This window comes from Thunnus albacares, chromosome 1, assembly GCF_914725855.1.
Source record: "Thunnus albacares chromosome 1, fThuAlb1.1, whole genome shotgun sequence".
Taxonomy (NCBI): Eukaryota; Metazoa; Chordata; class Actinopteri; order Scombriformes; family Scombridae; genus Thunnus; species Thunnus albacares.
In genome coordinates, this window is record NC_058106.1 from 13597728 (window position 1) to 13622782 (window position 25055).

The 25055-nt window shown below is 39.3% G+C and overlaps 1 protein-coding gene across 5 annotated transcripts in view; it reads right to left on the reverse strand.

Annotated features, from left to right (window-relative positions):
* The window catches only part of LOC122971272 (protein unc-13 homolog C), a 114722-nt gene that overhangs the window by 13544 nt on the left and 76123 nt on the right, over nt 1-25055 (reverse strand). For 3 of the 5 annotated variants that reach the window (XM_044338037.1, XM_044337960.1, XM_044337883.1), the window contains 9 exons: nt 16617-16743; nt 13085-13181; nt 10524-10667; nt 10211-10288; nt 7578-7655; nt 6715-6741; nt 2763-2851; nt 2286-2423; nt 353-476 (listed from right to left, as the gene is read on the reverse strand). In XM_044338037.1, coding sequence (XP_044193972.1) covers nt 353-476; nt 2286-2423; nt 2763-2851; nt 6715-6741; nt 7578-7655; nt 10211-10288; nt 10524-10667; nt 13085-13181; nt 16617-16743 — 902 coding nt within the window. The remainder of the gene's footprint in view (nt 1-352; nt 477-2285; nt 2424-2762; nt 2852-6714; nt 6742-7577; nt 7656-10210; nt 10289-10523; nt 10668-13084; nt 13182-16616; nt 16744-25055) is intronic. The other 2 variants (XM_044338197.1, XM_044338112.1) reach the window with 1 other exon arrangement.

The window sequence follows — 25055 nt, forward strand, 5'->3', positions numbered from 1 at the left end:
CAACAGAAGATGACGGGAAAAAAATCTCAAATATGAATTCATATCTGTAATGGTATTTTAAAGCTGCTATGGTTATTTTGGAAACTCTAAGTGACAGAAAGAGGAAAATGTTTGAAAACTGTTGTAAATGATGCCATTAAATTGCAAACATGCTTCTAACAATATAACACAATGTGTAAATGAGATGAAAAATCCAGATTTATGTCCTATACTGTAATTTGTGTGTTATGAGGGAGCAGAATAGAGCTGAATAGATAGAAGAAAAAAGAGAGAGACAGGTGGACATGACAAGGGAAGTGGGGGGCAGGCAAAAGAGTTACAGAAAGGGAAAGAGATAATTGATCAAACTCACACTCTGGTCACTCAGCGGAGGCAGAACAATGGTTCTCTCAATGGTGTTAAGCACAATTTTCCATAGCTCTTTGAGGACTCGTTTCAGCACAGTCTTCTCACAAATCTTGGCAAATAACATCAAACTGCAAAGCGGCAAAAAAAGGGCATTTGTCAGGTCAACACTTGAAGCACGTGTGTCAAACTGAGTCAACACAGCTTATGGCTCCAAGTGATGATGTCTTCATGAATAATATGGTTAAGTAAGGAAAAACACCTGTGAGTCACCGAATAAATGCAGCAGCTTTATGCTTTAATCTCACCCTATTGTACGAGCAGGGTCTCAGAGACAGGGGGAAGGATTTGGTATTTCCATATCATTAAGAGGATTCCCTGTAATACCCCATTGGCCTCAATGTTGCTTTGACAAATTGCTGAGAGCGATTCCCCAAGCTCAGCTGAACCATATCCTCGCTGTGGTTCTTTCAAGAATGCCACAGAAGTAAATACAGTCCCTAGGTTGAATTAATAGACATTCAAAGATAATACTGGTCTTTCTTTTTTTACTTTTCTCCAAAAACAAATGTAAAATGGTTGTCATTATTATACTGCTGTATCAGTTTTATTGAGCTGACACATCTGGAGGCCCTCAACTAAACCAGAATTAGAAATGGAAATATGATCAACAATGATCTTTGTCATGTCTGAGGACGAAAACATTTTTGGAGTGAATACAGCAAATGGGATTCTTTGGTTTTTTTCACAGAGTTTTTGATCCTACTCACGAGTCAATAAAGCGGCGTTCAGACAGATAACTGCACAGCATGAAAAAATTATTCATTTGAATGGGATCACCGTGTTAGCACAGCAGGGTGCCGATTGTGAGGAACAAAAACACCAAGTAGCCTGGCAGTAATGTTGAACCAGGCTCAACAAAGTGCAACATCATCTAGCAGGGCTCTGCATTGGCCTGTCAAATACATTCAAGTGCTAATTCCTGATAGATTACTGAGTAACATGAGTGCTGTATTTCTATTGTTTACCTCATAATCATAGCAATGAAAGATAAAAATAATGACAATTCATAGTAACTTTCCAGAGTTGTAAAATCCTGTCTTGTAATGTTATGGCTCTATTACTCAGGACTTCCTGGACACCATCTCACATGTCCCTGTAACAAAAACAATGCAGCCTCTTGCATTGTTTCAATGCTGTTTTCAGAACACCTACTAGGACTCTGGTGTGAAAGGACTTACACTGCATGTGAGGTTCTGCTGTCCTTTTAAACTACTGATCTGTTTGAGTACCAATTACCAAATACCAAGGTTACTTTTTATAATCTTCCAATTCTAATATAACAGTACAATATAAAAACAAATTCAAACAGAAAATTGTTACAGTTTACTTTGCATACTTTATTTTCCCAAGCAGAAAGTCCTCTTATATTGCATTGGCAAAAACAACTGCCACAGTTAGAATTTAAGCAACTGTGATCTAGAAGTTATAGAGATAATGATTTTTTTTATTCTACATTCAGTGTATCAAGAACTTTAGTTACAATTTTACAATACTTTCTGTAAAGTCCCTTATTGTAAACTGAAACTAAAATCTGTAATCTGATACTTGGGCAATACAAACATATGGTGCTAGACAATCAAGAGTACTAGGCATACATACTGTATGACTGGATAGAGGCAGCTGAAATATTAATGGTTAATGGTAGCCATGTGTTTTTGTTAATCACCTCAACATATATTGTAGATTCTGATGAAACCAAACTAACACTGACTGTTCAAACTATTCATCAACTTTGAGACCAAAACTCTCAAACATGATAGCGGTAGATGAAAGATTTAACACTTTCAAGAGAGCGTGGCACTTATGGTGGACCAAAGTGTAAAACTGTCTTACATGTCAGAGGATAAACTCTGACCTTGCATTCAGCAGATACCTACTTTTTATCCAGAAGGTCCATAAGAGGCCGAAGAACAGTCTCTGCATCCATGGCAGCATTGCTCCCTTTAGCTGAACCTTTCATCTGGACCAGCTCCTGGTTCATCTGCTTCACACAGTCCTCAATCACAGGTTTGAAACTGGGTGATGGAAAACATAACAATCATTTAAAGCATTTTGTATGTTAGGATGTAGCAGTCACAGGTAGCAACTTTAAGGAGGTGTAAGCTCGCTCCTGCTGGTCCTATTAGATTATTAAAAAGGTGTTAGAGCGAGGGTGTCCTTTGTTCAAGCTGAAATGTTTAGCAACTTGCTGTGCTCACTGAGCGTGGTGCACAGCAAGAGCGCTGGAGTCAATTATATTCTGAGTGCATGTCTGTCAATGCTTAAGTAGTCTTGTAGCACAATTTCTTTGATGGAGACCTTCACCTTAATGAACATGATCCCACACTAACACACATGCACACACTAATGCTCACCTGGAGCCGAACACTCCGCTGAGCTCATCCAGCACCGTGTTGAGTTTATTCTGCAGCTCCTTTAGCAGATCACTGGCCTCTGCATCCAGCTGTCAGTGGGAGACAGACAGTTACTACATCTTTACACTCCATTCACTAGCCCACACTGACTAGAACTCTGTATCTCTGGAGGATGCCTCAACTGGGGTGGGGGTGTTGAGAAGGACGACAGGCACAGAGGAGAGGTAACCTGCCTCGCTGGTGGCTTCCCACTCATTTTGCCTGCCATCTGTGCCGAGCAACGTTCTGAATACAAATGGACGGATCATCTCCGAGCTGTGCAATGATGACTGCTTGCCGAGTCATGAGACATGGTGTCAGCAAAGAAGCAGCCAGCTAGTGGTCTCTCAAAAGGAAACATTTTTGTGCACTACTACACAGTTACAGTAGTAAGAGTGTACTGTCAGCCAGCCTCAACATTGTAACATCTCAGGGGAATAAAGCTTACTGTCATATATATTCATAAAACCTTGAATCTACAGATGTTCTGATACTGAAAACTTCTGACTGCCTTTTTATGCTCAGGAAAAAAATCTTGCTGCAGGGGAAAATGTTGGTCTTGTTTGTTTCACTACTGAATTCATTCAAGTGTGCAGCTATTCTGTGTTGTTTTTATTTACCAGATGGCAGTGTATCCTGCCTAATGCTTTCTTAAATTCATGTACTATGTGCCTTAATATCTATGATATAGTGACAAATCAGACACAATCTGCAATGCACAATTTTTATAAAAACATGCATGGCATGTGTTGGCTTTCTGCAGCACCATATTTATGCATGTGCATGTGATGGATGTGCATATTTGTTCATGTTTGCATTCATGTTTGTGCTCATCTGTAGTTTTGGTGAGATTCTGAGAAGATGCATGGGTGGATATTGGGTATCTGAGCTGTGCTATGTATATTTTTGTGTCAGTAACTGCATGTATGAGTACATCTGCGTTACTGTTTGTCTCAGCGCATATGAATTATGTTCGCCATGTAAAATGTCGAAATATTGATGTTTTGGATGGGGGTGGAGAACATACGTTGCTGAGGCTCAGTGCCTGAGATGGATGTGTGAGGCCAGGCACTGTACCACATGCATGACAGATCGTCGCATTAGACCTGATAAGCTTAGACATGGAGCTGCTCATCTCACACATGCTAATGGCGGATGGCTCAGCTGGGGAACGGATGTGTAAACTAAACCTTTTATAGACACTGTTATTCTGCATACATGCCTGTATCTGCAGCACGAACAGGATAGATTTATGTGTGTGTGTACGTGTTTTCACTTGCGCACATGTTCACACTGCTGTCTCTTCAATAGATGTGATCGAAGCATGCAAGATTTTTCTGTCACAGAGGAAATTACCCATAAAGATTGGAGATGTTATTTCAGTGTTCAAGTAACAGATAACATCTTTTCAAGTGATAGCAGAAAAATACTGTAGGCATTGGTCTTTTATCAGTCCTGTTGGCCTGAGGAAAGTTTTAGGCTAGCCTCTAATCTATAGCCCAGCAGTCTCTGAAATTGAGATTCTCTTTTCTTCAAGAACAGTGTGTCTTAATGGGAATGCTGGCAAAGGAGATTCAACACGCTGTTAGATAAACCAAGGCACATGTCACCTCCTGAAAGGAGAAAATTACATTCTGACTCTGTATGGTTACTGATGCTCCAGTCAAATGTCTACCTGAAGCCTGCAATCCTGTCAGAGGGGCCTTCATTCAAAGGTAGGCGCAGACATTTGTATGTCACTGGAAAGTCATAGAAATGACTTGCAAAGTGAGGCAGTTTTGCAGAAGGGAAATATCAAAGATTAATCTCCTGAAATGTCAGGTTACAGATAAAGCATAGGATTAGTCTGGAAATGGGATATGATGTTGAGAATCGAATGATAAATATTATTTATATAAATATATATATGGGGTGCTATGAATAGATCCTGTGTTAATGGCTTGCACTCTCTGCATACAGAAACTATTTAAGTTGTCCATATGTCACCACAAGAAATTCTTTTACATTTATTGCACTTAGCAATTAAAGCCATCTTTTATTGTGGTAATCAAACTTTATGCAAAGGAAACATCATGTTTTGAATCTATGGAGCACCTGGCTCCTATATGGTAACTAGTCTCACTCGACACTGACTGTCATCCAGAGTCCTCCAGAGTGCACAAACTCTCTCCTGGCTGACAGCCTATCAACAGCAGCCCAGCTTTGCTTCCCTTTGCCTGTTTCAACAATATCTACTCACTGGCAGATTGTTACTCTGAAACACAGTTTGTCCTAAATTACTAACAGTGCCAAGTAAATAAAGGTTTAATAAACCACCGTCTCTAAAGTGAGAAAAGCATATTAGTAAACAGGGTGACACACAAAATAAAGCCTGATACCAATCTGGGGAGATCAGTCCATGATCGTTCTATAAATGTGGGCACTGTGAGAGATTATTGCTAATCTCTGTTATTGGTAACGCTATGATAACAGCTCTTGGTAATTACATTGGCTCTCTGGGAGTTAATTGCTGATAGGGAACTATTCAGTAATGAATAGGCTACTGTGCAGAGAGGAACCTTTGGAAAACTTTCACCTTAAAAACACCTCGGATGTGTAATTAGCATTCAGGAGAAATTACTTAAGTCATACAGAGAAATTCTTAAAGATATACATGATTGTCCATTGACAGTGGATATTCACAATTTGACTTTTTGAAGGGATGTAAAGACTTCGGGTGTCATTATTCATCAGACAATAATGTCCTGGGAGGGATCTGCTAACTGTAGCCCCTTTCACACATGCACTGCAACCCAAAAATTATCCTGACATTACCCGGAGGAGCTGTTTGTGAAACATAAATGTCTGAATCAGCTGGACCAGACTTTACCCTGCCAGCTCCCAAATACAAAGTCTGTGTAATGTCCGATTAACCCCTTGTGTTAATACAACAGGTAATTTTCCAGAGAATTCACAGCGAGCGAGTAGGCGTGTTGACGATGTTTCTATCATGCAGCTGGCACTGGATAAACGCAGCAGGCCAGCTAAACTGCATTTTTTTGACTGGGCCTGAACAGTCCGCTGCGAAGCTAGGACTAATGGGAGACTTCCTGTGATTTCTCAAAAAATAAAAGCAGTTTTATTTCCGGTTAAAAGCTTAAAAACACCAAATTACAACCGCAGCATACTTTTTGCACCATGTCCTGCCTCCTGCACACTCTACCCAGGCGCCACCCCTTGCCTAAATCAAATGGAGTATTTCCAGTAGGTCAGAACACATCTGACACGGACAATCTCCTGCTGTGTATGTGTGAAAGGGCAACTCTAGACAATGTCCAGGCTTGATTCTCCGGACATTGTCCAGAGTTCACATGAGAAAAAGGTTTGTGAAGAGGTAGCACCACCTCAGCTGAGGGCAGAGCTGGAGAGATTTGTAAGTGTTTGAGAAGCTCATTAAACATGGTCCGAAAAATACTTTCTGAAGCATTTTGTGGCTGCAGCCTGGGGAATGGATAGAGATAATCAAAACCACTGCCAGCGACTAGGTGAGTCTCTGACTCCGCTCTTTACGCCAGGAAAAAAAAGGGGGAGGGGGACTAAACGAACTAAAATAAATATCACACTTCTAAATTAGCCATGGACAGAGAAGTGGTGGACAGAAAAAAAGCAAGCTAAAAATAAAGATGGGGTCTGGTGGGTTGAGCCACTATCCCCAGAATGTGGGGATGGTGAGCTTCAGCAGCCTGTCTAGAGCGGTGATGGGTAATTCAGATTCCGTATGCTCTGTGGCACATGCTGCTGGAAGGGTTGGGGGTGGGGTGAGAAGCGTAGGAGTGTGAGGGGTGGTGGGGAGACACGGGGGGGAGGGGGCGTGCTTTTTCGTATCATTCGGTAAATGGTGGGAAGGGGTGTTGACGAGTCCTATTGCACACACCTTACAGAAGGACACAACCCCCTCCTCCTGGAGACAGAGAGAGAGAGCACAAAAAGGAAATGGGGGGAAACAGAAGACACAACGACAGGAGACAAAACGCAAGGCAAGACAGGCGTTAGATACTGGAGAGAAACATGCGTGTAAGTCATAAGAAGCCGTGGCGGCTGCTTCTCAGGTTAGACTGACAGACTGACAGGTCGACAGGGAAAATATTCAATGGTGTTTCAAACCCAGCACACAGATTTATAGGTTTAACTCAATATTTACAAAAATGTTAAGGCAACATATGTTATACACAAAGGGGATTAGAGACGAGGAAACAGTAATGGGGTAAGAACACTAGTAGAGGTAGTAGTCAGAAATGTGATATTAGCAAACTGAACTACATGTCAGATTAGTCTATAAGACGGTTACGCACAGAACTGAGGGACGGATTACAGCACAACACCGATGGGGTCAATTCACTTTCACTTCAAATAAATGTAATCTGAAATGATTATTTACATAATCATGACACAGCATTTATTTCTCGGCAGAGTGCTGATCTGAGGATGTTGGTTTAAGCCTTCATATATATGTACCTCCATATATATGTAACTGGTATCAATTTTGCTAAAGTGTCCTTGAGCAAGACAGTAAATCCCTACAAGACCTGCTGGGGGACATTGTATTGTAGCTAACCTTGTGGTTTGACCTTCCAGTGGAAGGACACAGATGTAAAGAGAATTTCTCTGCATGGATAAATGGAGAATTGCATTCTAATAGTTTATACAGGGCTGAAATTTCAAAATTAGAATTGAAAATGAATTGCCTCAAAACTGGACACAGACATAGCAGACAGATGCACTCAGCTAGGCACAGACCTGTTTGCCACCCATAGACTCGAACATCTTCTCCAGTTGGACACGGAGCTGCTGAATGTTGTTGAGAAGGATGCAGGGCTGTAAAAGTACAAGAATGAGATGTATTATATATAATGTGTTTTATATTATATATATATGGTTTTGACATCCCTCAAAAACCTAGTGTATTAAATTTCCTTTTTTAACAGCTATTGGCACTATACTGTAACAGTTTGTGAGCTTGACACAAGCCCGTATAATTGGAAACATATTCAAAAACATCAGAAAAATCACAAGGGTAACAACAGTTAAATCCATCAGTTTTGATTTCCTGACAGATCATCTATACAAAGATGCAAGGTTTCTGCACGACATTGACAGTCAGCAGGGAAACGCAGTACATAATACAACGGGGAGAGAAATGTCTGCACTGAATATGTCAGGCATTATCGATTCTCAGCTCCACAACAAGTTTAACAGATGACAGACATTAATCACACTGCTTTTTATGGAGACTGTGAGTAATTCCTCCTAGTTTTCAGTCAGTCACATATTATGTACATTATCTGCTCAAAAAAGAACTGACAAAATTACAACACCCTAAAAATTATGATGGTGGTAATGGATAGCACTAACATGATAACTCTGTGCCCCACAGGAGAAAGATGATTGGTGTCTTTCAGTCTACAAAGCAGCCTATAGGGTCTCTGCGGCAGCACATAATGGCTTGCTCTCAACTAGATTTATGAGCATATTTGTATGGGAGTGATTAGATATTCCAAATCTAAATAAAAGCAATAGAGATTTCTCTCCGTTACATGTTTCTAGCTTGAGAGAGGTTGAAAAATATAGAATAGGGGACTGAACACACGGATTGAATATATCACAATCTATCCGTTAAAGGCTGCTTTTTTCACTTTGGTGAAATGATGTGTATCTACTAGAGGTATAACAGTACAAAAAATTCACAGTTCGGTATATACCTCGATTTTGGTGACACAGTTCAGTACAGTTTCAGTACAGCAGAAAAAAAAGAAGGATAGAAAATGATATTTTGGTCCTTTATTTTGAAAAATGTAAACATCCAACAATGGATCAATTAATTGGTCATAACTATTACTGAAACAGTTTAGTTGCTGCAGTGGAAAAAGAAAACAATATTTCTGTTTCTTGCAAGGAGTCAGGACACCTGCTGACAGCTGTCTTATGCTGATTAATGGTCTAACTGTACATATAGTAGTTGAAACTAGCTCCACTTCCAGCAGCTACAACAGTAACACGCTGCTTACACACTGACGCTTCAGTATTAATAATCTAATGATGTCATATATAATAATATTTCGGTCAGAGGAACCAAACTTTAAGACTTTTTGATTACATTTTCCTCACTCAGAACTGGTTCTTACGACATGCTGTCTGACCACGTCAGAAATCAAATGTGTTTATCGTTCTAAACAGCTTCACTCAAAGACAGAAAGAAAAGCCGACCGTCACAGAGAGGGGAGGGGGGAGGGGAGACACGGTATTGTTTCACTATGGAGATAACAGAGCATATTTTAAGAATAGTGTTGCACTTGGTCAGTGTTATGGGTCTCTAGTTTGTCATCCTGAAGGCAGCGTAACCAGGGCAACCAGGCTACCTTGGCTAGCATACACCAATGAGCATGCTACAGCTAAGTGGTGCACTGCCAAAACATTCTGGGTGTAACTTGCTCTCTAGAATTATTGTTCCGCACGTTGGAATAAATGGATTATTAAACTATTTGTAAATGTTTGGGTCACAAGCCTTATTCTTCATACGACTACATGCACTGAACCATAACATCTGTACCATGGCGGTTTGGGATGAAGTACTGTTACACCCCTAGTATCTACTGATTGATTTAGAATTCAGAGGGAAAATACTGTTTGTATAGGGTGATGGTAAACTAAAAGGTTTTCACCACAAATATTAGCAATGTCAAGAAATGCATTCATCGAGTCAGCGCTTTGTTTACAGACAGACCAAAGAGGGGAGGGGAGTGTGGACGTGTCACAATACCTCACACAATATCTGGTACTAAATGATTAAAAAAAATAATATTATGGAGATTAGCTTCAATTTGATGTAACCCTGCTACTGTATAACTCCATCTGCCTCTTTATTTCCTTTTTTCCATCATTTGTCACTCCTGTCTCAAGGAGACATTTCATGTTTTCTCTGGAACAATTGTAATGAGTTGTCAGAACTGTAAAGAAACATCTGCCTCTTCTACTAGTACCCTGTGTGTTATCTTTCACTTCAACTTCAAAGACCAGTGTGGATAATTAGGCCACTCAGAGGGCTCTGTGTTTAGCCATCCGTCACATTAAACAATGGACAGAGAGCCCAGAAAATACCAATGACTTTACCCAATCAGCTATGGGCTGCGAGATGAATAATTGAATCTGGGTTAATAGAGACAATTTGTTAAGTGCATTACAGAAGACACAGCAGGGCTCAGCATAGAAGAGACTGGGCTGCTATCTTTAACGTTTGCCACATAGTCTCCATGCCAACTGCTCTTAGAGACAGTCATCATGGAAACACCATCATCTGCATTTCTACCCAGAAAAAAACTCAACTCAAGGTATCCCTTTCTGTTAACGTTTTCAGACTTTGAGGGGGCACTTACCACATTCTCCTTACTCAAATACAAAGGAAAGTCCTTGGATATGATTGCAGCATATTGCAGAAGAACCTTGTTGATAGTCTGCAGGGAGGGAGAGGGACAATATTATAATTATAATATGTTTGCTGTTCTATTATTGAAGCACTGGAACATACTGAGAAACTTTCAGCAGTCACAACCCAATAAAGAGATGATATAAAACAGAATAAACATGTCAAAGAGTCTTCTTAGATCAATGCTATAGTCTTTAACTGTGAGTTATTACTCCCTACAGGAGTATTCAGGTTTCTTTGAAGGCCTTTCCAAAGAGCCTGACCTTCGCAAAGCGACACATGAAGTGAGCCAGAGCCTGTGGGTTTGGACACTCTAGCTTCTTGATAATCTCAAAACTCTGGTTTAGTTGAGTGAACACATCCACCACTGAACAGGAAAATAGGGCGTGCTCTGAGGTCTGCTGGAACTGTAGCAGGAAAGATAGTTGGAGAGAGAGGCATAAGTGTAGAGAGAGTGATGCAGGGGTTGAGAGAAGGAAAAGAGAGAAACAGATGTAAAATCTTAGATCTTTAGGCACATTGTAAAAGCATAATATTCTTTAGAACAGTGTTGAGAATAGTCAATTAATGTAACAATTACTCTGTAACTACAGTACATTGCTCACAGAGCAGGAATCTAGACCACCTAATGCTGATGAGGAACAGTAGGTGTACTGTTAGCTGAGGTATACTGCCCTAATAACATGCCACGTTAGGTCTTTCACATATATGAGTTAGGTCTTTAACATATATGAATTCCTACATTTATTCATAATTAACATAAAAATCATATTTAATCACATAAACTTTACAACCTCATTTTGTAATGCAGGCTTTCTATTACCTGTCAGTGATGCGACTCAAGTAATTTTCTGACTTGAAAAAGCCTCTATAGAACCACAAAAAACATTATACAACTGTTTTCACAAGCTGTGTAGTACTCCACGTGACTTGTAAATTAACTTGGACACATAAAATATGTGGAGTGTTCACCTGTTTTTACAGAACTGTGCTATTTTAAAGGGCAAACTGTGCTGATTGAAAAGTTTTACAATTCAATTGAAAATATCAACATTTTAAAAAAAAGTGTAGCCCTATGCAATTTCTTTTGCAGCGTTTGTTAGAAGCAATTGTAAGTGCTTCTCTCTATGCAATTATGTGTCATAACAAATATACAGTACATCCTGTCATTTAGATACATATGAACACACATGCACACAAACCAGGTGGGTCAACAATTTCTTTGCCAAATGTTTTGTGAATATTTTACATATTTTGTCTCATTATTGCCTAATATGTTTCTGTTCCTTTTATTGCCCCGAAATCATGTTTTACTTCCTGTTTGGTCCAGGTATCATCTGATAATTCGTAATTCATTTGTAATTCAAAAACCAAAAAACGGTAAATCTGTTATTTGTTTCAAAACAAAAAATGGAAAACCGTTTTTGGTGTCAGAATCAAATAACGAAAAACCAATCAAACCCGGCCCGTTTTTGGTTTTTGCTGATTCGTTTTATCGTTATTCCTTTTTGGATTGAATATCCAGCAGGTCTGTGGACATCAAGTCAGGGGTTTTTCCTTTTTTTCATTTTAAACGAAAAACGAAAAACGAAATCACGTGATCTATTCCTTTTTAGTTTCCCAACAAAAATCCAGAAAACCAAATTCAAAAGACCGTTCAATGTTGGTTTAGAAATCAAGTATTTTTGTCAGTTTTGTATGATAGCGGAAGTGGCTACATTAGCCTACCCATGATCCTCAGTGACCGTTGCTATGGTGAAGACGCCAGCGACAGCCTTAACATATAGTCAGTATAACTTTATGTAGTACTGCAGATAATTGGTTACGATCGGGATCAACGTACTTTACTGCACATTGAACTGTAAAGAAAATAATGTGTGCTATGGACAAAGAAAGGAAGTGTATGAAATATAAAAAGGTGATGAGAGAATAAATTAAACATAAATAATTAATAAATAATTACATCATGTAAGATTGGAGGTTGAATAAAATGCTAATCTAAAGACCAGTTTGATGAAAATTACGAAAGTGAAAGTGTAGGGCTTCAATGAGGGATGTGAAATGTAAAGTTCAGTTTTATAACCCCGTCTTCATCCCGTTTACACACACGGCTGTCACTGGCGTCTTCACCATAGCAACGGTCACTGAGTATCATGGGTAGGCTAATGTAGCCGCTTCCGCTGTCGTACAAAACTGACAAAAATACTTGATTTCTAAACCAAAATTGCGCAGTCTTTTGAATTTGGTTTTCTGGATTTTCGTTGGGAAACAAAAAAGGAATAGATCACGTGATTTCGCTTTTCGTCTTTGGTTTAAAATGAAAAAAAGAAAAAACCATGTGACTTCAGTTTTTGGTGTGAAACGCAAAAACGAATTGGCTGAATGTCCGCAGACCTGTGCAATATTCAGTCCAAAAAGGAATAACGATAAAATGGATCGGCAAAAACCAAAAACGGGCCGGGTTTGATTGGTTTTACGTTATTAGATTCTGACACCAAAAACGTTTTTTTGTTTTTTGTTGTGAAACAAATAACAGATTTACCGTTTTTTGGTTTTTGAATTACAAATGAATTACGAATTATACAATGATACCTGGATCCTGTTTTTATCCATTTTTAATTTACATTTCATTCATATTCTTGTCTTGCGATGCCTCCAGACAAGGAATGTTTTTGACTATGTGAAATTTCCTTATCCCCTACATCCTCTTCCTCAAGAGGTGAATTTTGTTTATTTCCCTTGTGAATAAGAAAGCAGTCTTTAGTTGTTTGGCTGATTAAATATAAAGTTTTATATTTAAAAAGTAATTTAAGGTAGTGCTCACTCCATCTTTCTTGTCCCTTTCCAGCGCTCCATTGAGGAAATCCATGGCAACATCCTCGTTCTCATCAAGCCATTGAATGACAAATGGTTCGAACCACCTAGAAAAACAAAACAAAAAACAAACCAAAAACCTTCTATTATGCATGGGTCAAATTATTGTTTGAAGTCATTTCTAGCATTTGCTTCATCTCATCTGTCTGAAGCACCAGATGAGTCACGGTTTACTATGAGAAAATGATTCAAAGGCCAGGGCATTTTATCATTTAAAAATCATAGGGAAACCAATGCACATCGGCATGGTAAACATCAGGCTTCCGGGGCTTTAGCCAGGATTTTTCTTTTACTTGCTCTGAATCTTTCTGATAGAGGAAAAAAAGCTATAATCATCAGGAAGTGTAATTAATTTAATTCCCGACAACCCCCTAACTCTTGCTGCTGCCTGTGTGTGGATGTAGTGGAGACTGAGGGAGTGGACGGGGCTGGGTAACACCCTCTTGTATGCAAGTTCAGTCCATCTGCAGCCCTCACGTGCTTGCTCATGCCCTCACCTGCGCCATGATATGGACGCACGATGTGCAATTCTGCTTCATGCTGTCTGTCAGCTGCCAGGCTCACACAACACTAGCGACTATGCTATCCCTAGATTTGAGAACCACTGGTTTATTGACTAATGTAGCTAAGCGAACCCTAACTACATATCTTTGATATCTGCTGTTGGTGCATTCTGACATTTGTGCCAGAGAACTTGGCTAAGCCAATGTTACTGGTACATGTCAACAAGCTAATTAGTGTAGAGTAACAGCATTTTGTCATGTAGGCATAGATGACATGAAAGGATATAGAATACTTGGGGAGTTGGTAACACAATTTGGAGATGGCCAGATGGTCAAAACACCTGATATTCCCTAAATGGATGTACAAATAAACAAGTGTTTCAATTCAATCTACAGCCATCAGGGTGCTGGTTTATTTTATTTGTACAACACAAAGTGCTAAACATTAAAGCAGTCAAAAAAATAGAATAGAATAGAAAAGTCGCAATTAAACACTGGTGCCATAGGTTTGAGAACTCTCAGCTGCCCTGCAGATGTCCATTTTGTCCAGAGCAACTGTGTTAACATTACTATTAAAAATTAAATTTCAAATGAGACGTAATGTTTGCAGTAGTCATACAGTGCCGTAAATTAAATTAAATTTAGGCAGTAGTGTTCCAGGCAGAACAGCAGGGACAACCCAAAAAAATTTGGCACACACCCTGACCCTGACAGCACACACCCTGACCACAGCTCCAGATGGTCTGAGCTTAGCCCCAGACCTTATCAACTCCTAGAAACATCCCTGCCAATGCATTTAAGGGAGATCAATGAAAATTGATTGCGCTACATTCAAAAAGGTATACTAAAGAGACCTAGCAGATTTCAATGTGGTTTTGGCCAGGGCTCCAATTTATGCAGACATTGATATCAGGTTTCAGTTTGTGTCGACAGATTAGACTGCAAGGCTCAGACAGAGGACAGCAAAGGACAGGACAGGCTAAGACGGATGAGTCGGGTGAGGAAGTACATTTGTTAGAGGAATAATAATGCTGTTCTGTCTGTTTCATTTTGCCATTTCCTTGTTTTATATAATACCCAAGCTTGTCCTCAGAGCAACGGATGTCCCCCCAAAACGGCTTTGTACTCTGGCTAAGGGCATCTGCTACAGGAGGAAGAGCCAATAAATAAGGTGGGCGTGGTGAAAGAGAAAGAGAAGAGAGACGAGGCAGACGAGAGAAAGTCTGTGTGTGTGTGTGTGCGTGTGTGTGTGTGTGTGTGTGTGTGTTCATATGATGTGTATGTCTCAAGAAGAATCAATCCTGCTAGGGGTGGTGTTTGAGTGACAGTTTTGGGAGGGGGGGAGGGGGAGTCATTACTCTGATAGACTGGCAGGATGGGAGAGGGCATTGCATTCCATGTGTTTATATTGCAGCTATTCCTGCTTTGCTGCACATGATTATGCATGCATAATGGAAAACAGTGATTATGTGAAAAGAAGAACAAAAACCTGCTTTTAAGCTATAAATTTGTCTCCTCATCCAAAACAATTTATGATCAGCTTGTTTAAAGGCTTGTTGTAACTGCCATCACAGATAATCCAAACATGACAGGTTTATAGATTCAGTCTTAAAGGACCAGTGTGTAAGATTTAGTGGCATCTAGCAGTGAGGTTGCAGACTGCAACCAACTGAATACCCCTCCCCTAACCTCTCCCCTTTCAAGCGTGTAGGAGAACCTATGGTGGCCATGAAAGTTGCGAAAAATGCACATGGCCCTCTCTAGAGCCAGTGTTTGGTTTGTCCATTCTAGGCTGGAAGAGGACCCACTCCCTATGTATATATAAAGGGCCAAATCTAAGCTAAGCTATCTAAGCTAATCTAAATCTATCTAAGCACAGTGATTTTCAGGTGATTATACACCAATTAAAACATACTTATGAATATTACATTGCATTTCTGCCAAAATCTGTTCTACTAGACGCCACTAAATTCTACACACTGGTCCTTTAACCAGCCACAATGACTCAGACATCATATTCACACTGTTGACGATTACATAATCTTTGTCCTTATGGTTTTTGTGGTACAGAAGTATGGTTTAAAGTTGATTTAAAATAATTTTTAAAATATTAAGAAAGTATGAAAAAAAAGTTTTTATTGAAAAAACATTTGCACTTTCCTGCAGAATTCCTGAAAGATTTATCTTTGAGCCTTTTTGTCTTATTCATAATATTTACTTTCCATGATTAAGATTTTTAGCCACGCTAGCAGCATGACTCTAGAGATGGATGTGTCGGTCTGTGTGTCAGTCCACCACTTTGATCTAAACTGAAATATCTCAACAACTACTGAATGGATAATGATGCAATTTTGTGGAGACATTTATGGTCCCCAGAGGATGAATCCTATGGACTTTGGTGATCCTCTGACTTTTCCTTTTGGGTCAGGCCAAAGTCTCAATTTGTACAATACTTTGGTTTATGACTAAATACCTGTAAAACTAATGACATACAGTCAGCCTCTGCTGTAGTTTGTGTTTAGTGCTAATTAGAATGTTAGCATGCGATTGTAACATGCTAAACTTGGATTTCTTAGCATTTACTTCCTTATGCCACTGAGCATAAGTGGTACCTAACAGAGCCACTAGCATGGCTGTAGACTCTTAGTCTTGTTAAAATTTTGTTTTGTTGACACCAACAATTTCTTAGCTGGTAAAGATGGGCAATAATTAGTGTAAGAAATGAACACTGAACTGTAATAAAATTTCATCCTGAAGCAACTGAACAATTTCTTTGCAATGTTTCTCTCTGCTCTGTTTCAGTCAGTCTTATCATCCTCTTTGTGTCTTGTAGCCTTGCTTGTTTTAAGCATCTTTTCTGCAGTTTCAACTCCAATCCAGTTCCAATTACAGTATGTGTATGTAATATAACATGTATGTATGCATGCTTGCGTGTCTCTACATGTACAATACATGCGTGTGAAAGGAGAGGGCACTTACAGAGAATACTCAGGTGAAACACCCTTGAAGGCTGGCAGCTCACGGACGTACTCATTATAGAACCATTTGACTTTGAAGTGAAGATTCATGTATTCAGTACTTTTGCATAGGCGGTGCTTGTCATGCTCTGTAATGCAGATTAAAACATGAGAAAGGAACATGTTAGCATATACAGTATATCCACTTGAGTCACAATTCTAAGACAGAGAAACCTAAGTTGTAATACTTATGAGTCTCACACCTAGGAACACCTCTGGACTGATCAGAGAGCATAAAAATTGTAGGGCAGCACTGCAGCATCAAATGTTCAGTCTGTAATACAGTAAATGTGTTAATTAGTTAATGTGCTCTGAAGGAAAGACTGACCCATTGTTTCTTTGGACTGCTATTTCCTCCAGAAATCCAAAAGTACACACACACACACACACACACACACACACCCACACATGCACACATAATAGGAATGTGCAAACAACTTAATAAGCATAAAAAAGACCTGGGAAGCAGTGGTTGTTTTTAATCTGACATCTTACAAACTCAATTCTGTACAGCCTTGAGCTATGGAAGAATAAGTAAATAAAACTCGGCCTGTGAATGCGTCCAGTTCCCTTCAAAACAAAGAAAAGCCTTGAATGACTGCAAATAAACTGAAACTAAAGTGGATTAGACTTTCGTGTCAGCTGACATGGCTGCTGAGTCATTTAGTCCAGCTCACTGCAGACATTTCAGAACAATTAAACATTTCCATGGGATCCCCTGGAAGAGCAATGAATGGTGACGGTGCAAGAGAGGGAGTGAAGAAAGAAGAGATGAGGGAAAAGAAATCAGTGAAGTAGAAACAGTGAGAGGGATATGAGACGAAAAGAGAGGAGACCATGGGAGAAAGACCAATCAGAAGAAAATTATTTTGCTACTGCAGTGATGGGTAAATTATTTGTGTTTATTATGTTCCTGTAGATGAGGCAATACCACGAGGTGGAGGAAGACATTCAAAAAAACAAGGGAGACCAGCGTTGTGGTGGAAATATCATGGCAGCTTAGAGGATCACGGGAACATTTGTTGTTTCATGAAAATAGAATAGAGGAAATCATCATTTCAACACAGATAAGATAGATGAGGACCAGTGGGGAAGTTAACATGTCATACAATAAACACTAAGCCCTAACAAAAGGGAAGAGCAAAGGCTTTGTTCAAGACTGTCCTCACCAGAACAAGACTAACAATGTCTACACAGTCAGAGCCCGACACACAATCAAACGTAAAGCGCCAGTGAAACTCGAGCCTACATGCAAGCAGTGTAGACAGCTGTATTGATTAAAATAGAAGCGTATCTGTTCCATCAGATATGCATGAGATGAACTGAAAAATGCAGCTTTCTGTGAAGAGGCTGCATTCACAGGACTTGGTGCTTTGAGCTAAATTCTAATGTCTACCTGCTCACAATGACAGTGCTAACATGCTGATAATTAGTAGGTATAATTATATTATTATTATGTTAACCATCCTAGTTTAGCATGTAAGTGTGCTAAAATCTGCTAAATAGAACTAAACAGTACAGCTGAGTAGAAAATTACTTCTATTATTCTGGACAAAATTTTATGGCAATCCATCAAATAGTTTGAGATATTTCAGTTTAGACTAGAGCTGCAAAGATTAATTGATTAATCAATTACTCGATTGACAGACAATTAATCTATTATTGATGATAATAATTTTAAAAACATTTTAAGAAAAGATGCTAACATTCTCTGCTTCCAGCTTCTTAAATGTAGATATTTTCTTGTTTCTTTAGTCCTCTATGACAGAAAACTGAATATCTTTGGGTTGTGGACTGTTGGTCTTGACAAAACATTTTAGGTTGCAACTTGGGCTTTGGGAAACAGTGATTGACCTTTCCCTAATTTCTGACATTTTAAAGATCAAACCGCTCATCAATTGATCGAGAAAATCAACGAGAGATCAATTGATAATGAAAAAAATCGTTAGGTGCAGCCATAGTTGAGACCAAACTGGTGGACTGACCAGGCAACCAACATTGCCATCCACTGAGCCATGCTGATAGCATGAAAAGATTGGTGGTTTGTGCCTACGCTTAAAACACCAGAGACTGCTCCCATCTCCTGCGAACAGTAAATGTTGGGTTAACAGAATTATGCTCACAGTCTTTCTCTGACATGTAACAAGTAGTTTTAACTGCCTAAACTTAACCAAACCTTATCCATAGATGTGGTTGTTGAGAAAACATTCTGATCACATTCAGAGTGATCATGCATTTGCTTACATTATAGTGTTGTGTGAAAACATAGGCATACTAAACTGCAATGGACAATCACCTTGTAAATGCTGTTTGTACATTCCATGACAAACCTCCCAGTCTCAGTCCTAACCTGAGGCAAGTTACCATGATCTCCCTCTCCCTGTCTCACTCCACTGCTTCCTTAGTGTGTGTGTGTGTGTGTCTGACTGTCTCTCTCTTAGTCACTCTCTGTGACTCTGCATTGTCTTGTTTCACTTTTGTGTGCAACCTTTTCTTTCTCATTTTGAGTTTTTCTGTCTAGTTTTTTATTCATTATGCAAATAGCCATGCAATAATTTCTCTGTGGCAGTGCACAGATATCAATTTTTCAGTTTAGCAGCTATTCCAGTTTTCCACAGATAAAATGTGGGGAGCTACTATCTGATCATAACTGCTCATTTGAGACACATTTGAGACATATTCTAATATCAGGTGTGAACTGCAATCCATCTCAGCTAAATGGAGACAAATTCTGGCTGTACTGTATCTAGACACAATATATGAGGTCTAAAACAGGGCTAAAGAAGCAGAGAATTTAAAGGAGGGTGATAATTTCTTTCTATTTTACTGCAGGTGCTTCTAAATGGTAAAGCAGAAATGAAGATACACATACAGTACTTAGTACAGGACACATACATCCACACATCAAAGACATGTTTAAATCCAATGCATTGCTCCCCTACTGTCATGCTTTAATCCTGATAAGAACCCGAACACTTACTCTGATGAATAGTGCACCGCCTGCCACCCTACACTCACTCTAAGCCCTGAGGAAAACATTTACATATGTTTAATTAACATACTAACACTACCTGTGAATAATGTATTCAAATACACAATGCACAATATTTTACTCATTAGCATGGAGAAGATTCTGAGTGCTTTACTCAACCCAGTCTGTTATATTTGTGACTGAAGCTCATTTCAAACCTGCTTTTGAAACTGAGGTTAGACTGTATTTAACAGAAAATTTCATTGTGTTTATGTGTAACTTCAGAGTTAAATCAACTTAAAATCAATGTTACAGTGAAATATATATATAAATATAAGTAATAAGTAATAAATTCAAAGAAATGGTTTGACAGTGTTGGTCTCTTCTTAGAAAATCTCAGATGCATAGTGGGTGTGAAGATAAATATAATCAATGAAAGGACAGTAAGCATTAGTTTCCATAGCCACCATTGCTTAACATATATCAAAGTGTCAGAAATGAAACCTCCATCAATAGAAAATCACAGTACTGGCAACACTGACTGACAAATGGTCTGTGGGAAAGGTATCGCAAAAACACCACAATAATGGCGCAGATGTCACCTAAATTCTTCTCGATAATGAATCTGTCTCTTAACACCTTGTGATATGAGAAATATCATTTTTTGTTGAGTGGCATGCCTATCTACCCAAGTCATCTTCTCCACTCTTATTCTCCTATAAAAGCCCTAGGTAGTGTTTGTTAAACTTGCACATATAGATTTTGACATCTTGCCAAAAATCTTTTCACAAATCCCAGGAGACACACTAGAAGACTAAAAAAAAGTTTCTGCAGTATCCTGCATGATATGAAAAGGGACAATGCCTTAAAGTTACTTTCTTTCTGAACCCAACACTGGAAAATCACTGCTTTTATCTACACCTACCTAACCTTCATAGCTGAAGTGGTTTGATGGGTGAAATTGCAGAGGGATTTAAGGTTTCACCTGAGTTCACCTAGTCAGCCAGTGTCATAAAGGAGCAGGTGGTTTAAACATTGTGAATATTGGGTTGATATTGTTTTACTAGAGAGGACCTGCTGTAGAGGCTGTGTAATATCTGAACAGAAGGATCCACTCTGGCAGTGCCACTTTAATAACTGAGCTGGTACTGCAGGGGCGCTTATACACATACAGGATGGACACACATATGCATGCGAATACACACACTATTGCAGTCTGTCAACCTTTTTGCCCTAAGCTCTGTCTACACACATACTCGCTGTCATACACTCACAGTCACACTCTAGTCACCTAAAGTAAGCAGAAGGAGGTCATTTGGAAGACAAAAAGGAGAGGTCAGCAGGTGTTTTGTTTGGTGTTGCCAGCCAGGTTCTGCTAGCTTGCTAGATGTGTATATGTGTGTTTGTGCACTGTGTGTGTGTGTGTGTGTGTGTGTGTGTGCGCGCGCGCACAGTTTTGTTACCTCATTGGAACCTTTTCTGGTATAAAAACCGACCTTGTCAGGACCAGTAGTCCTCATGAGAACCAAAGCCCCGTCCTAATGAGGCCAAACATAATTTCTGAGATCCTAGTTAAGGTTAGGGTTTGGGTTAGGCTGTCCACAATGAATGGAAGTCATGAAATGTCCTTACAAGGATAGCTGTGTAAAAAATCTATGTATAGAGATTAATTTACTATAATGAAACTAAGGGGAAACAGCATTAAAAAAAGTAAGCAGAAGGAGGTCATTTGGAAGACAAAAAGGAGAGGTCAGCAGGTGTTTTGTTTGGTGTTGCCAGCCAGGTTCTGCTAGCTTGCTAGATGTGTATATGTGTGTTTGTGCACTGTGTGTGTGTGTGTGTGTGTGTGTGTGTGTGTGTGTGTGTGTGTGTGTGCGCGTGTGTGTGTGTGTGTGCGCGCGCACAGTTTTGTTACCTCATTGGAACCTTTTCTGGTATAAAAACCGACCTTGTCAGGACCAGTAGTCCTCATGAGAACCAAAGCCCCGTCCTAATGAGGCCAAACATAATTTCTGAGATCCTAGTTAAGGTTAGGGTTTGGGTTAGGCTGTCCACAATGAATGGAAGTCATGAAATGTCCTTACAAGGATAGCTGTGTAAAAAATCTATGTATAGAGATTAATTTACTATAATGAAACTAAGGGGAAACAGCATTAAAAAAAAAATCTGAGTCTAAAGCCTTTTTGGTTGGGCTTTGTATTTTTTATGCTGCCTGTATACAGTATGTTAACGACTGATAATTTTGCTACTTTAAGATCCTTATGATTAGTGGCATTAAACATATACGTTTCTTACAGTTGCTTTAGAGGACAGATCATAAAAATTGCTAATGTTCATCCTCCGGAGATCATGAACATTCCCTAACACCACATGCTAATACAATCTTAAAATTTTCTGCATAGTAAATGTCACCTTGTGGGGGAAATATTGAGAAACATGCACTTGCTGTTGAATACAAATGTATTCTTACACCAGAGTACATAATATTTGTAACTTTCAAGAATTAAACTGTTCATTGTGCAGGACAAACATTCTACAATGATATTTTTCTTTCAAGCTCAAAACATGCGCAGTATTAAGACAGAAATATCTGCTAGAAGTTAAAGCGTTCTTGAAAAGCTTTCTTCTTTCAAAACTCCGCAGTTTAGGAGTGATAAAGCTCATATCCTCTCTATAGAAAACTGAAGCACACAAGGACCAAATGTGCCTCTTTGCACACTCTGAATTAAAGCAAAAGGATGTAATTTCCCATTCACTGGGCCTGATGTGATTCTTTGAATAAAGGAGAGAATCTGAGGGAAATGGGAGCAGTGTTTTAAAATACTGCAATAAAACATACATAAGCTGACTTCAGAATGAGTTATCTGCTTCTTTTCATAAAACTGTTTAAATGTTTTATATCTTTGGATTCCAGCTAAAAATGTAGGCGACAAATAATATTTCCTCTTTTACATAACACACAAACAGTCAAGGCCTTCTTAAAACATGTAATTACAAGCTGTGGAACTTAAATGTGATTAATTTATAATTTATTGAAAATATAACTTCCATGACAATTAATTATTTCGTAAGTTTAGGTGTCACATGTTTTCAAAGGGCAATCTGTCATTGTGGAAGGTAAATCAATTTATACTTATTTATGCTGTTTAAACAAATCCAGCCTCCTGAGGCCTCCTCCTGGTGTCACATGGATTGACACATTAAAAAAAAAGTATTTAACATACTGAGTGTGTCTATGCATGTGCATGCATGAATGCATGTGGCAGGGTGCTATTCTTGTAGCATCACAAATTCTGGAGCAAGAAGAACTACAATGTGTTATTTTACTTACCTTGAAATATGCTTTATCCATTTGTATGGCACTTTCTGTGCTTTACACAGTGTGAATGAGGCAAAGGTTTAAGGAGAGGCACAACGATACACTAGTGGCATTCAAATTAGGTGATAAAAGGATACATGAGGTGTTTAGAATTTGTGGATATCTGACTGAACACAGAATACACTGACTGAGGGAATACAGTGCACACTGACGTCCAATGACCAGGTCCTTTTTTTGTTGCTGTTGTACTGAAAGGTTCCTCATTTAATAATTTGGTGATTACAAGAAGACTATGACTGCACATTCCTCACCTAGTGGACATATTTTGACCAACAAAAGTATACTTAAGTTTATAGACTGCAAAACTGCAGTAAGGCAGTAGGAGTCTATGGCAGCATCTGTCATCCACAATTGCTTGTAGACTATATAAAGACCTTCCTTTTAATTCATTTGACTGAGGTGGTGGGCCAGATATGTACGTAATGCTCCATCTGCAGTCTCTAATTTGAAGAAAGTGTTGTGCGGGACCAACCCCAATTTGTCACAGAAAAACCACACTGGTTCACATTGCAAACCATGAGGTATAAATGCAAATAACATCCTGGATGCATTGGACACACATGAAAAATCATCACTGAACTGCCTCACAACCCTGCGCATTTACACATCAGTTTACCAGCTGCAAAAGCTGCAACCTTCATCGTCTTTTTCCAACATGTTTGCCTGATGTATTTTTAACTAGAATAGGCTTGCTTGAATTAGATACTGTTGAATCAAGGAACAAGTTATGTTTTATCTTTTTTGATTTCTACACCTCTGTCTGTCTTCAAAACTGCATAAATTTCAGTTGATGCAATCATGTAAATGGCTTGTGGCACCGTACATTTGCACCTTGCCCCTATCCACCTCCTGGACAGCAATACAATTCTTTATTTAGTGAAACATTTATGTTACAGGCCATTGTGATTGGCACAGCTGTTTCACAGATAATGTGACTGACTGTGAAGATAATGTTTAATCACCACACCCACCCTATTTATATTCCACTTCACCCATGTTTTTGCAAAAAAGCTGGCTGCACATATATAAACAAAAGTATCAAGTGTGCTTGAATGGGCTCTCATTATACACACTGTACCTCATATCTGTGTGTGCCTGTATGTGTGTGTTTCAGTATGTTTGTGTGTGTGCATCTGTGTATGTATACGCCATTGTATGTGTGTGTGTGTGTGTGTGTGTGTGTGTGTGTGTGTGTGTGTGTGTGTGTGTGCCTTTGTGCCCTGCTGGTGGTAAACAGTGTGGGCTGTCCTGAGGGAGGAGTAGGCTCAAGGTCCCTGGTGAGGATGTCATCTTGTCTGACTGAGCCCACAGGGACAGACAAACTCACAGGAGACTCATTCACTCTCTGCCTCATTGATTTAAATGCCGTGGATATTATGATGAAATGCAACGGTTCACCACAGCATTCCCATCCTCTAATTACCATTCAGTGAATATATCTATAGGAGCATGTGGCTATACAGATTTGCTTGAGACAAAAGGCTGGAGAAGCAGAATGGCAGCCATGGCCAGTATATTTCTCTTTGTGACATAATTCCTTCATCTTGGCTTCTGACCCAGTTCTGTCAAACAGCCTCCTAAGCTACATCACAGGGGCCTACTGACACAGCTTTGCTATAACACCAAAGCCCACAGAGACACTAACTCCTGTTGATGCGACTCAAATATAGAATGCACTGGGACACAGCCAAATTTATGACTCAATAATGTAAAGGTCCACATTGGTTCAGTAGAGTGAATCACTAACAAATGGAAAAGTCAAAATGCCAGAGGATTATGCTTTTCATCTGGACTGACCACATTCACTAGATGTAATGAGGAAAATTTCCTAAGTGTTTATGAGATCTCTAGTATGACATAAATGCACCACCTACAAGGCTTGAACAGGACCTCAGTGCTTTATAAACTTGATCTGTGCCAACATAAAACCATAAGCTGCTGAGGTACAGAGTGGAGAGGAGATCAGGATTAACTGTATGCTCAAAACTGCAAAAAGGGCATTAGAGATCACTGGCTGGAGAACAGACTATTAAAATCACACTGCAACGCAT